Source organism: Panthera pardus, unplaced genomic scaffold, assembly GCF_024362965.1.
Source record: "Panthera pardus isolate Hobbes unplaced genomic scaffold, ASM2436296v1 HiC_scaffold_6, whole genome shotgun sequence".
NCBI lineage: Eukaryota > Metazoa > Chordata > Mammalia > Carnivora > Felidae > Panthera > Panthera pardus.
In genome coordinates this window covers 61,501,701-61,515,911 of record NW_026526991.1, presented here as the reverse complement: position 1 = coordinate 61,515,911, position 14,211 = coordinate 61,501,701, and the positions used below count along the sequence as shown (strand labels likewise).

General features: G+C 51.9%; 1 protein-coding gene and 1 long non-coding RNA gene across 2 annotated transcripts; one reads left to right on the top strand and one right to left on the bottom strand.

Annotated features, from left to right (window-relative positions):
* Window positions 1-1,875: 1,875 nt before the first annotated feature.
* LOC109249213 (uncharacterized) lies at window positions 1,876-5,632 on the bottom strand. Its single transcript, XR_002072474.2, has 3 exons — window positions 5,519-5,632; window positions 2,971-3,047; window positions 1,876-2,310 (listed from the first exon to the last, which is right to left on the bottom strand). It is a non-coding gene; the product is annotated as an uncharacterized LOC109249213 (long non-coding RNA).
* Window positions 4,933-12,807, top strand: HOXC13 (homeobox C13). Its single transcript, XM_019419576.2, has 2 exons — window positions 4,933-5,690; window positions 11,226-12,807. The coding sequence occupies exons 1-2, from the start codon at window positions 4,958-4,960 to the stop codon at window positions 11,480-11,482; spliced, it is 990 nt and encodes a 329-aa protein (XP_019275121.2). The 5' UTR covers window positions 4,933-4,957; the 3' UTR covers window positions 11,483-12,807.
* The last annotated feature ends 1,404 nt before the right edge of the window (window positions 12,808-14,211 follow it).

Here is a 14,211-nt window from a genome sequence, read left to right as displayed (position 1 = left end):
CAAGCTGGGGGCCCAGGGAGGGAGAATAGAAATGGAAGATACCAGGATGGCAGCCACTGTCCAGGAGGTGAGTTCCCATACTGGGAGGAGAGGTCTGGGTGGCCCTTTTCTGAGGCCAGGCAGTGGGGGTGGAAAAAATAAAGTAGAGGAGGTTCCAGAAGGATCCAGGTGCCCGGGAGGTGGCATCTGCGTCTCCATACTCCTTGGGTCATCCCAAACCTTCCAGAGCCCAGAGAGGTGGAGGGAAAAAGGAGAGGAGAAGACTGGGCTGGGCCAGGGAGCTTCAGGGTCAGTCACTTTTCTTTCCTTCTTCACCTGCTTCACCTTTGCAACCCACCAGGAATTTTCTCTGCATGTGTCTCACTCAGACACACACTCAGGGGTGCCTTCCCATAGGCCTTCTCTAACTCCCCAAACCCTTCCTGTATGTGGCCTCTCCATCCAGAACATCCCTTTCTTTCCTGGATAGTTCAAGCCCTATGTCCTCTGTCATCCACAAATCTCCTTTTCCATTCTGCAGCCCAGCCCATGTTCTGGACAGGAAAGGGCCCCCCAAACTATGCCCGCCCACCAAGGCCCCAAGTCTGGGCCAGAATCCAGACCCCATGGTGGTGAGGCTCTTTGTTCTCCAGCAGCCTCAACCCACCCCCTCCTTTTTTTAAACTGGAATTTCTCCCATAAAAAAAAAAAAACAACAACAAAAAAAACAAACAAACAAAAACAACAACGGGGTGGGGGGGGCAGGAGCTTAAGAGCTTCAAGTTTGTTTTTTGTTTGTTTTTTTTTTAAATCCTGGGGAATATGAAAGAAACAGAGGAAATTAAGGGGAAAAGAAAGGGGAATCAACTGAGGTGTAATTTCCAGAAAGAAGAATCTGGGAGCAGGGGACACGTCAACTTCATTCCTCTCCCCCTGCTCCCCAGCCTGGCATTTAAGCTACACCCAGCGCTCAAATGTGCCCTTGAACCTTGCACCCTCCTGCCGCAGGCGCTGCCAGCTTACATCTCGGACTTTGTCTTTAATACAGTGGGCCAGGAATTCCAGCCTCAACTTCAGAAAGGCACAAACATCTGCCTCTTCATTTTCCTAGTGTTTTCCTGGGGGAGGCATAGGTAGCTAGGATGGGCATGCAAATGAAATGTGTATAGGAAGAGAGAAACAGACCAGTAGAGAGCATTATTTGCATACAGAGAATTTCGGCCAGAGCTAGGTGTCTTCATGAACACATTGGGTTGTGTCCACAAGGGCATGAGCTGGAACAGTGCATACAGCCTGCACACGGACCCAAATCCACGGGCCTGGAGCAAACACACACACACACACACACACACACACACACGCACTTTCACTGAGAAGGCACACTGAATATCTCCTTTGTACGTTAGAGACTTAGAAAAGAAGAATTTCAGAGTTGAGCTGAGCCTGGAACTCAGTCCGGAGAGGAAGCAGAGGACAGAGTGGCTCCGCCGCCCAGCCCTGACAAAAAAAAAAAAAAAAAAAAAAAAAAAAAAAAAAAGTCCCTTTGAGAAAGGGGCCCCAGAGCGGAGCCCCAGAGCGGAGCCGGGTCTTCCCGACGGGGGCCGAGGGGCTATTTTCCATTTTCCTTTGATTTAATGAAACGCTCCATCTTTACTCCCACACCGGCAGCTCGGCGAGAGACCGAGGAGTCACATTTCTTTTCCTTTCTCTTGATTTCCTCTAAACTTCCTCCACAGTCCAGCTCCATCGCCCCATCCACGCGGCCCGGCGGGCGAGGTGTGGCGGTGCGGTGGGGGGCGGGGGGGGTGGGTGGCGAGCGCCGGGCCGAGGGTTTCAGCGCCCGGCTTTCTAGGGCGGGATCGCCTCGGAGATGTAATTACTACGTTTCCAGTGGTGCACATTCTCCTGGAGTGTTTAATTTGGTTTTATTTGTGTCTCAGCGAGATCCACATTTTTTTTTTTTCGGGGGAGGAGGGAGAAGCGACCCCAGGCTTAAAGTTAATTAACCAACCAGGCTTTACTTTTCACCGCCCGCCCGAAGGCGCCTGCACAGCCGCCTCCCTCCCCGCTCCCGGCGCGCCCCTGTCGTGGAACCAGTTTCAGGCGCGAAATGTCTTGGGGAACGCAGCGAAAGAGCCGGGAATGGTTCAGAGTATGCGGACACTTCTCCGGACGCTTTTAACCCCCGTAGCCCTAGACTTTCTCTTCCTCCAGCCTTCCCACACCCCCAGATCTCTTGGGGGGGCCTACATCTTCTTTGGCTGGTCTTCTTGATGAAGGAGACTTTGGTTCCCTCTCCTCTCGTCGCTAAAATTTGGCCGCATCGTGCCCCTAATAAATGGAATTGTAAAATTGCCGGGTTAATTAAATCTATATCTCACTGCAATAGGAACAGTTAATGTCCTTACATAAACCTGGAAAAGAACATACTATTAATTTTATTTATTGCTGGGCCGCCCTGCACCCAGATCCTTCCCGCCGTCCTGCCCCCTACTCCCAAAGGCTGGGGGAAGCGTGTCTTTGGGTCCGGGTCCGCGGAAGAGGCGGCTGGCATTGAGCTAGAGCATTCCTGGACTGGGGAGGGAGCCCCAGGAATGGGGTGGGCGGTTCAGGCTCTTTGTTTCTCCTGGCGGCCCCGCAGAGCCCGGTCCACATAGCTCCGGGTTCTCCACGGGACCCAGCACTTCACAGTAGGAGAAGCCTGGGTCTCGCACTACCTCTACACCTGCGGCTGCCAGCCGGCAGGCCTCCTCGCCACCCATCCACAGCAGCAAGGCAGCAGGCGGATGGGGGCCAAGGTCACACGACCCAGTCTAGACTGGCCAGACCCTGTTTGCTCTCCTTGTTTTACCTTGACCTTGGACCCTGAGGCAGGGGAGCCAGATTCCTAGCCTAAAGCCGGCTCTCAGCGAGACCCCACCTTCCCCTGGCTCCCCTCTTCTCCCTCCACCATCCTTGCCCTCAACACACTTTCAAGCGAAGGAAGCTTACGTTTCAAGCCTCTCTCCTGTCTTTTCCTCCTCCTGCCAGCCCGGCCCAAAGCCTATTTTTCAGTCGCTGAGGTGACCCTTCCGGAGGAAGATCACACTGATAAAGATTCCTCGGTTCTCATCTTAACTCACCGACCCCAGGGCGCTCTCCATCGTCAAATACCACCTTCCCCTTACAGGGAGAAAGGAGGCGGCCAGTGGGCCAGATCTCAGTACAAACCTGCCATCTGCTCTCAGGTTTGAGGGATCCAGTGGGTCCGGACTAGCCTGGGGCTACCGCGCAGCCCCCGCTTGTGTGCTGTCTGGACAGGAGCACCCAGCATTTAAAATCTGTGGCAGTGGCAGGGAAGAGGGAGATGCTGCAGCCCCTCTCCCCTCTTTTCCTCTCTCTCTTTATTACCTCTTCTCCTCAGGGAGGCCCTGTGCTGAAAGGGAACTTGGCTCAATTCCACGGAGATGCGCTCTGGAAAGGGGTGACTCTACTGATGAGCTAAATTAGGCATAGGAAACCCAAGTCTGGAGACTGGGAAGGAGGAGGGGAGTTTTGGGGGGGGGGGGAACCCAGGAAGTTGGTACTAATTTTTTCTTTGAAATAGGGGGCAATTTTTAAACATGAAGACACTCCACACTAAAAAGGAGCAACCCCAAGAAAGCGGTGGGAGCTAAACTTGGCGTTGTCCAGCTGAGAACTGTGTTGATCCTGGCTCTGCCCCTCGGCCTTCTTAGGCCGATCAGCCCAGGCCACGGAGGGCGGAGACGGGGCCCCGGGGCTTAGGTCGGTCCTTCTGGGGTCTTACTGAGTTGTGCCTGGGAAGGATCCCTCCAAAGGGGCAGCTCCGCCGCCTGTCTCGCTTTCCACGTTTCCTTTTGTACACCGATCTGAGAGTGCTTGCTCTTGTTCTCATCACGGGCTTTTTAGCTTTTCTAGACCGTATCTTTCCCCCACTCCCTACCCCCCACGCCCCTGCCCTTTTCTTTGAAAATCTCTCTGAGGCTTTTTATTTCTATTGTACATTGAAATATCAGTCTATTCTATTGCCCTCATTTTCCTCCCTTCATTCTTTCTCCATTTTCCCTGAGAGCATCCCTCCACCCCCTCCGTGTAGTGGTGTGTGTGTCTGTGTCGTGGGTTGGGGCTATCACATCCTCCCAGCCCTCTCTGCCCTGCGGTCAAGGAGCCGAAAGGGTCCCTCTCAGACAACCCGGGCTTTGGGGAAAGTGGCTGAAAGTCGGAAGTGGAAATACAATCCCGACACCAAAGTCTCGGTGCGCGGTGTCAGGTTCTTTCCATCCGTGAGCTCCAGGGGATTATGCCAGGGCCAGAACCAGGGCTCCCCACGCCTTGCCCGCTCGCTTCCGCCTGTCTGGTTTATTTATTAAGAGAAAAAAAAGGCAGTTTCTCCTCTATCCTTAGCCCCAACCCCAATCCAGTCCCAGGGATCGTTTTTTGGGGTGGGGGTCTGTCTTCCCCACAGACGATCTAAACCTAAACCTAGAGGGAGGCGCCCAGGAACAGTCCTAGCGTCTCCAGACTCCTTTGCGTCGGCCAAATTCAGCCTCCCCCTCCTCCCTCTCCCTCCCTCGGGCCTGCCAGGGGGGCGTTGCCCTGTCCCTTTAAATCTCCCAGCTCCCTCCTCTTTGCCCCTCCTGAGAGCCAATCAGCAGAGACCAGTTTCCCTTTGCCCCGCCCCACCGCCAGGGGTGGGAACCCCAGGAGACCTGGCTCCGGCGTCACGTGCACCGGTCGCGTCACACCGGCGCGGGAGGGGTGCAGAGGGGAGTCGGGCGGGAGACGGCGGATTTCTTAATGAAGTGTCCCCGCATGCGTAGAGGGACTGTGGGGAGGGAGGTGGAAGCACCCGGAGGAGGAGGGGAGGGGAAGGGAGGGAAGGGAGGAGGGATGGGGGAGGGGAAAAGAGAGCGAGGTGTCTCCCTAGCTCGCAGCCTCTGGCAAGTGGAGTTTTTAAAAAGCTCGAGCAGATCATGTCATGACGACTTCGCTGCTCCTGCATCCGCGCTGGCCGGAGAGCCTTATGTACGTCTATGAGGACAGCGCGGCGGAGAGCGGCAGCGGAGGAGGCGGCGGGGGAGGCGGCGGCGCGGACGGCGCGGGGGGCGGCTGCAGCGGAGCGAGCCCCGGCAAAGCCCCCAGCATGGACGGGCTGGGCAGCAGCTGCCCGGCCAGCCACTGCCGCGACCTGCTTCCGCACCCCGTGCTGGGCCGCCCGCCGGCTCCCCTGGGCGCCCCACAGGGCGCCGTCTACACGGACATCCCGGCCCCAGAGGCTGCGCGCCAGTGCGCCCCGCCGCCGGCGCCCCCCACCTCGTCCAGCGCCACCCTGGGCTACGGCTACCCGTTCGGTGGCAGCTACTACGGCTGCCGCCTGTCGCACAACGTGAACCTGCAGCAAAAGCCTTGCGCCTACCACCCGGGTGATAAATACCCGGAGCCATCGGGCGCCCTGCCGGGTGACGACCTGTCCTCCAGGGCCAAGGAGTTCGCCTTCTACCCCAGCTTCGCCAGCTCCTACCAGGCGATGCCCGGCTACCTGGACGTGTCGGTGGTGCCTGGGATCAGCGGGCACCCAGAGCCGCGTCACGACGCGCTCATCCCCGTCGAAGGCTACCAGCATTGGGCTCTCTCCAACGGCTGGGACAGTCAGGTGTATTGCTCTAAGGAGCAGTCGCAGTCCGCCCACCTCTGGAAGTCTCCCTTTCCAGGTAAGGAAGGGGCCCGAGCGCCGCCGTCGCCAGGGACCCCTCCCCGCCCCGCCTGCCCCGGGGCTCCGCGCCTCAGCCACCCCCGCCGTCTGGCTCCGGCGCGCCGGCTCTGCTGGGCTGCCGATGGAGCCGGCCCGGCGAGCTGCGCTGAGGAATGCGCCGGGGAAGAAATCTGCTCCGACACGTTCCCCGGAGCTGCCCGGCCGAGAGTGAAGCAATCAGAGGCGCCCGATCGCCGGGCCGCCGGCTCCGCTCTGGTAGGGAGCTCGCCTCCTCCTCCCCCAGCCTGCTCCAGTCTCACGCGCGGCTCTTGGCCCCCCGTAGCCCGCTTCCAGCCAGGAATGGGGGTGGGGTGGGCCTTGGGTGCTTTGGAATCTGAAACCACCAGGACAAAACCCTCAACTCACCGAAAATTGGCGGGGGGGGGGGGGGGGGGTAATAAGAACTACCTCGCCTGAATTTTCAAGATCGTTCAGGCACTAGACAGGTTTTTTTGTTTTTGTTTTTTTGGATAGGGGTCTAATTTGCCGGTTCTAAAGAAATGCAGAATATTTTCTTTCATTGATTTATTTTAAGAATTCCGCCACGAATGTCCCGATCATGAAGGGATCCCAACTAAAATCTCTAGAGAGGGTGTAGAGAAAAGGGAGTTTGCATCTCTCTCCAGGGATAGAAAATTTTCTTTGCCTCTCTGGAATACTGAGCTCAAATCCTGTGGGTGTTCCCCCACCAACTCCCCCAAATGTCGGGGAGAAAGAGAGTTTTCTATGTTTCAAACACAGATAAAGGGGAATGAGGATGAGAAGTAGGGGACGGAAGACCTGTGCTGGATAGAGCTGGGATCCAGGCCCGGGTTAGGGACCCCTAAGTCTTTGCCTGTGTGTGCTGGGGATTTACCAGTGTCCTGTTTTTGTTTTTGTTTTTGTTTTTCAACTGAGGCTATTACTGAACCAGAGGGGATCCTGCAATCCTCACCACTCCCCAGATGAGAAATGTCAGTTCCAGGTTTGTCAAATTCACATCAGGAGCTTAGGATTCAGCACTGCGCTGACAAATTACATATCCAGAGCCTAAGTCTGCTCTAGTTGTATGCAGAGCCTGGTGGGAGAGGGTTGACTGGCTCCATTCTATTGCCTACAGGAGTCCTGGGGGGCCCAGAGAAGCCACAAATGTCTCCCCATACTATGTAAAGGGGCCTCCGGCTCTACATGTGAGCCCAGGGACATTTTCACCGGGAATTATAGATCTGAAGATCTCCTAAGGGTGGGCCTGAAAATTCCTCTGCATCCGGGATTGGGGAAAGGGCAGATGGTGAAAAAAAAATCACTGAATGGTGTTAAAAAGTATAGAAACTAACATTCTTGCAAATATTATGAGATTACTTAGTATAACACAACTGAATATCAGGGTGGGACCCACACTAGACACCCCATTTCTGGCTGCCAGAAGATTGCAGGATGATAGAATTTTAGTACGTTGGTATCATGCGTTACCGACTCTGTATTGGCCATAATATTTTTATAGAATAATTTCTGTTATTAACTACCTAATATGAAACACATGATGACACATTTCTAGACGATAGGCAATTCACATGTAAGTATACAATCATGTATTACAGAGAGACGGCCCTTTAATTCTCCATCTCACCCAAATGGAAAACTCCTTTGGAGACAGGGGTCCAGCAGGAATTCCTGGAGCAGGGGGAGCCGGTAGGCCATGCCAAGGGGCCAAGGGGCAGGGGAGCAGATGGCCACCTGGCCCACTGTGGGCAGAGGCACAGGTGTAGAGCAATGGGCAATGGGTTTAGCTTAGAGAGGTGAAGAGAAGGATACTCTGGCATCCTTGTGTATGTGGAGGGAGGTGGGGGTGAAGGATTGGAGAGAAGCTCAGAAATATCTTTGAGCAAAATATACATCTTAAAGATTCCCGGGGCGGGGGGTGGGGGGGAAACTGCTCAGAATAAACACTTTTTGATCATAGCCTCCTAGAGAAAAATATCTTTGAAATAAAAAAAAAAAATACAGCCCAATTGAGATTTAATACACTTGCAAATTACGGCATGGAAATGGATATAAAACCCACTGTGTCTCAGCAGCTATGGGCTCACACACTCCCTGTGTAGAAATAGAACCAGGCTGGTGTATCTCAGTGAGTGCAGACGTCCAGGCAAAAAAGCAGATGAAAAAGAAATTATCTTCAGACACCCTCCACCTTTCTACCCACACAGAGATCTTTTAGAAGTAGTGAGATTTCCAGATAACTCTGTCTATGCAGTTGTGGTTTTTTCCGGCAGCATCTAGGCATAAACACTACTGTCTCTCTTTAGCGCCTCTGGCTCTGAGAAACCTCATCTATGGCAGTCTGGGCTGGTGTGGGATATGGAGGCAATTGTTCAGAAAGATCCAGATAATTAGGGCCAAGATGTGTTGTGGCTTCTTCCTTCCCCCAATTATAGAGACCCTTGTTTCATTGCTCTTTTTTTTTTTTTTCCTTCCTATGGTGAGATAGATTTTTTTTTTTTTTTTAAACAGAGAGAGGCAAAAATTCCAGAAGAGAATCAGCAAAAATTCCAAGATAGAATCAGAATTGGGGGTGGGGGGCAGAGAGGACAGGGAGAGACAGAGTCAGATAGGATTAGGGGAGACCAATAAAATGAAATAGTGGGTTCTTTGGGTCATATTGGAAGTCCCTACTGATAAGCTTTGGATTATGGTTGAGAAGAGGAGCTAGGATTCCTGGCTGGACAAAGTCCTCTACAGGGCGCAGAGCTCTGTTGTAAGAGTGGGTGGTCAAGAGCCAGTGGGCAGTAGGAACCATACACAGGACCCCAAGAGTAAGCTAGAGCTGAGCATTGATCTGATTTTTATTCACTTTTCAAAGGTGTCTGTTAGATCCTCAGGTATGAAGTGGTGTGTGTGTGTGTGTGTGTGTGTGTGTGTGTGTGTGTAGATGCTCTGGAGGGAGGTTAGGGAAGGCCTGATCGTAAAATTAATAACCAAGTCCCCTACTTACTTTAGGCAGCATAGACACAACTTGAGGTCTAAACTTCCAGATGTTTCTACATCTGTGGATCCCAATTCCTTTCCAGACAAGACAGCGGACAATTAAAGGAGGCTTCTTTGAGAAGGCAAGACTGAACGTATTTTTCCAGGAGGCCAAAACAACCAACATTTTGGTCAGATCCATTAAACACTTGGGCAAATCAAGCCTCGGCATCCTATAGAGAAAAATAACCAATTTAGACCAGTTATCTGTTTTTTCAAAACTGATTTTTAAGGATTGTGTTGATTGACCCTCATCAGAAATTTAGAGTTGGGTTTAGGGGATCCAAAATTGGGAAGGTAACTGTGAGCATTTTGAGAAAATGAGATAAAAAATCAGGGACAATTAGCTGGTTAATTCAGGAACCGAAACCCACTTTATCTCATTTTGCTCTCCAGTGAAAAGGAGGTATTTTGGAGCTGGATTGTACAAGATAGGCTATTTCCATTTCAGAACATACTACATCATGATGTCGAGTCAGAAAATCTCGGCTTAAAATCTGGCTCTGCTTCTTAAGTCATTTTACCCACTCTAAGCGTCACATTCCTCATCTTGTAAGTTGGGCTTAATAAAATAAACCTGAAAAAAATGTTCTAAGGATTTATTTTTTTTTTAAAGACAGATACCTCATGGTATCACTACTTACTGTCTTCATGTTACTCTTGTCCCAGAATCACCCATCTCCTGAATCATGGCTACATCTGTAAGAGTAAAACAGATTTGAGCACTGAGAGATGGTTAAAGATTATCTGGTGCAAAAAAATCCTTTTTAACCCAAAGGAGCTCTGTGAAAGTGAAGTTGTTTTGTGTTTCAGATTTTTTAAAAAAAGCCTTGGCCCATTCCTACATAGGCAGACACAGGTGACAAGTCCAACAATTTTCCTGAGAAATTGGCATCATGACGACAGCTAAACCAGGCCATTGGAACCCCCCTTTTCACATATTCTTCCTGAGTGCTTTATTTCCCACTGCATTTGATTGTGACCCTCTTCTCTTTCCAGCCTGTGTAGACAAGTATTCCTGGATGAGAGCAGACCTAATGGCAATGGTGTAGAGAAGGTGTTTTATGAGGGTGGGGTGAGAACAAGCATTTCAGGAAGAGCTTTGTGTCTATGTTCTGGACTGCCTCTCTACTTCCAAAGGGCACTAAGAATGAAGGGGGGTCCTCAAATATTCAGTCCTCATCATTGGCTTTTACCTGAAGAAGTCTAACAATGACATTTTTTTTTAATTGAGGGGTGAATTATTCAGATAGTCCCCCCCCCACTCCCCACTTCCCCTTGAAAGTGTTGCCATGACCTTTTTATTAACAGGGATGAGAGTGGAGTGGAAGGGGGATATAAGTGAAATATATTGTTCTTAGTTCCTGGGAAATTCACAGAGCATAAAGAAATTGAACTAGCAGTGGTTGGGATAACAAGGTACTTAGGGTTTAAGGTTAGTGTTCCTGCATGCGATGGCCACAGTTTCCCTCAACTTTGGAGGAATGGAGAGGAGAGGTCTTTGGAGCAGAATTTGCTGTCTTGGTGAGTGGACACTTGTAGGGGCAAGAGGAGGGGCACTGAGTTCTTTTTGTAGAAGACTTATGTGAACAGTGGGTTTTAGCCCAGAGGTCTCTCCTGGTACTTCCTTTGGTGGGCAGACCCTGGGGTGTGGACCCCTTACCTCCAGGGGCCTGATTCCCTACAACTCAGGTCCAGGACCTCCTACCTTGGATGTCGTTAAATGGCTCACAACATTGGACTTCTAGAGCGATGGGCTCCCAGGCAGGCTGGCTTCACCTGGATACTTTTCTTCTCTACCTCTTCGTACAGGTCTCCGATTCCTAGGGTAGAGGCAGTGACCAAAGGCATGAGGCCCCACTTGGTGGTCTGTGCCCACCGAAGCTGTCTCTCAGCCATGCTCTCCCTCAAACACACAACAGAACATTTCCCCCCTGATAATGGCACAGTCTATACTGATGGTTGCCCAAATAATCTAACTGCAGGAAGGAGGAATTTTCCTGAATACCTGCAATCCTCTAGACCCTCAGACCAGGGTGGAATTTGTAGGGACCCTTTTACAGGTACAGGAGTCTAATAATGAGTGCTGTGCAGAGCCATATTGGAGCCGGAGGCAAAAGAAAAAAATCAGTACTACTGGTCCCACGTTTATTTTAAAATTTGTGATTTTGTTTATCATGGATTTTTTTGCACTTGTTTTTTAAACATTGCCTGAAAATGTTATTTATTTCGATTCCCAAGTTTTTGGCGCCCCCTCCCCTCTTTTCAAGTTGGCATTAGGGGCAACACACCCGTGACCTCGCCTTAGCGGTGGCCTTGCTCATAACAGAGGCACAAAGGACTGGGGGGCAATCCCTCTGTCCCCTTGGAATCCCTGCCGCAACCTTGCGCCTACACGGTGGTGCAACCTGGGGCGCACAGCCTGGTCGGTCCAGGGTCCAGACACACGACTCACTTCCTGCCGCCCGCCTTCTTTCTCTCCCCCCAGACGTGGTTCCCCTACAGCCCGAGGTGAGCAGCTATCGGCGAGGGCGCAAGAAACGCGTGCCCTACACCAAGGTGCAGCTGAAGGAGCTAGAGAAGGAGTACGCGGCCAGCAAGTTCATCACCAAAGAGAAGCGCCGGCGCATCTCTGCCACCACGAACCTCTCGGAGCGCCAGGTCACCATCTGGTTTCAGAACCGGCGGGTCAAAGAGAAGAAGGTGGTCAGCAAATCGAAAGCGCCTCATCTCCACTCCACCTGACCGCCCATCTGGCCACCCGCCCCATCTATTTATGTCGCCGCTTTGTACCATAACCGAACCCACCGATGGACGCTTCGCCGGTGCGGACGAATATTTAATGTTAACGAGAAAGAGTAACCGCGTCGCGGGAGGCAGAGAGGATCCGAGGGCGAGTTCCGCAGCCCCCTGCTCCCCACCCCATCCTCAACCCCCACCCCCATGCAGATGGGACCTACTAGCCTCTACAGCTTTGGAGGTGGGTGTGGGTGGGCTGTGGGAGGAAGGCTAACTGCCTCCACATCCCTTTGCCCTCGACCTTGGCTTGCCAGAAAACCTAATGGCAGCAGAGAGCCCGACCATTCCAACCAAAGCAGGGTTGGGGGATCCCGAATGACCCCATTCTTGCCTCATCCTTTGCCCAGGCAGGTTGATGACCCTCCTGAGGGTGGGGCCTCGGTGCAGGACCTGGTGAGCTCATACCATCCCCCCCAGTTCCTCCTCCTGTTCCCAGTCCCTCCCGCGCTCCTTAGTTAGGCAAGATTTCCCAGTTAAGATTTTCTGTGCATATTTTAAAAGTCGCGTTAATATTAATGATACTTGTTAGGGATCTGGCATCGTGATTGGAGTACAGACAGCGCGTAGGTTTTCTTTCTTCCCTGTTTCAACAAAAGCTGGAATCCGTGGGGGAACTGCCCGCCCCCACCTCAACCAGGAAGCTGAATTTCTCTGGAGTCCCCACTGCCTCCTGTGTTCTGCTCTCCATCAACGTGCAGAGATCCAAGGAGATGGAAACTCCAACCACGCTGCTAAATCTCTCTCTCTCTCTCTCTCTCTCCCCTTCCTCTCTCCCTCTCCCTCTCTTTACTGGGGATCAGGCCAGGCACAGAAGCAGAACGTTTTTCTAAGGAAAGGACAAACTTCTCTTCCAATGGGATGGAGAGTGGGTCCCCCAGCACAGCCCCTCTCCAGCTGCCCTTCCATGGAGGCCATAGCTGAGGAGGCAGCCTCACACTTTCACTTTTACTGGTTGTCCAGAGGAAAGCAGTTTTCTTCCAGAAGGCCAAAATAACCAGCCCCCAATTAACCAGCTAATATAGACACCGCCTAACATTTCCCTCCTCAAAGGCCAACTCACTGCTGAGGGGGGGGAGGCCCCTCACCTTCTCCCTTCCCACTGGTGCATTACAAAACAGTGTTCTTTTGAAATGTTCATCAGAAATAGGCTTTTTTAAAATGTGTGTATCTGTATATAGTATTGTGATGTCTGAATGACAACGTACTGAATGCAAAAAGAAAACCCCACAAACCTGTTTTTAAAATAAAATCTTTTTTTTTTTTTGCCTTGATTTTATCGCTCAGATTCCTTCTGAAGACGCTTCTGTCCTCTTGCTCGTCAGGGCCATCCCTGATACCCTGACTCAGCCCGGGCGAGCAAGGGGAGGAATGTAGACATCACCCCCAGCCGGGTAAATTCCAAACTCCTATTTTGTTCCGCTTACATTTCTAAAGTGAGTTACTTGGGTTGTTGATGTGATCTAGACAGGAGAAAAACGCTGTCCTCAGAATAGATGAGTGTATGTTGGGAAGAAATGGGTGTGATTAGCAACTGGGAAGGCCCCGAAGCAGGTGAGTGAGAAAAGTACGTTGCCATTGACCTCGGTTAGTAGTTGGGGGTCAGGCCTGGATTTAGGAGGTGAGAAGGCAGCAAGCACCCAGTTGGAGCTGGATGCTGTGGCGGTAGCGGACGGTGGTAGGGGCCCTCCTGCCCCCAGAAGGGTAGCCGGTTCAGGGCTGGGGCTAGGAAGGGCCTGCACAGCCTGTCCTGCTGGCGTGTAGCCCGCAAGCTCAGCGTTCTTGGGCTGCTCTCTTTTGTCTTCCATCAATCTATGCCGAGACATCAGGCCGATAGGACCCTTTGGTCCTGCAGTTCACTAAGCCAACCCCACTTTCCTTCTCCAGCCTTGCTGGGAACCACAGTCTTCCAGGCAGTCAGGAGCCGCGTGGACTCTGCCACTAATTTGTTTCCCCCGTCGCGTCCGTCCGTGCCTATCTCCCTATCTGGCGGAGTTAATGAGATCGTTAAGTTGTCAGGTTAAGAGACTTTTAAAAAGCAGTATAGCCTAAAACAATGTTATCTCAGATTAAATCTTTACTGCAGCAATTTTTATTTATATATAATATTTTTTTTCTCTCCTGAGACACAGAAAGACTGGAGGCGTTGGGTTGGAAATCAGAGTTCTCCGATCTCCCTTTGCCCAATGGCTGAAATTCTTACAATTTTATTTAAATAAACGTTTCTGGCGGTGAGACACATGCACACACACACACACACACACACACACACACACGCCACGGAGTCTCACAGACAAAGAGCCTCAAGAATTCACTCTTGGTAGAGCCTCTGCTACTGATGCGGCGGCCGGTCCTGGTCCTGTTCTACTCCATTTCAACTCCGGGTTAGCCATCAAAGAATCACATGCTGGGAAGTGGGGGGTTAAGGGGGGGATAGGTGAACCTCCCAAGAATAAGGCTGGTTCTGAATTCCATCTCCCCACCCACCACCTTAACATCTTCCCAGAACCCCGAGTCTCTCCTGAGGTGGAAAGAGGCGAAGACTAAATGTGTGTCAGAAAAAGGGACGGAGTAGACAAGAAGCCTGGGGCTCTCTTGATATGGGCCCCCATCCCTCTTGAGTTAAGGGTACATTGGCTAGTCCCATGACAGCCAGAGAAGCGGAAGTTGGAGACTGG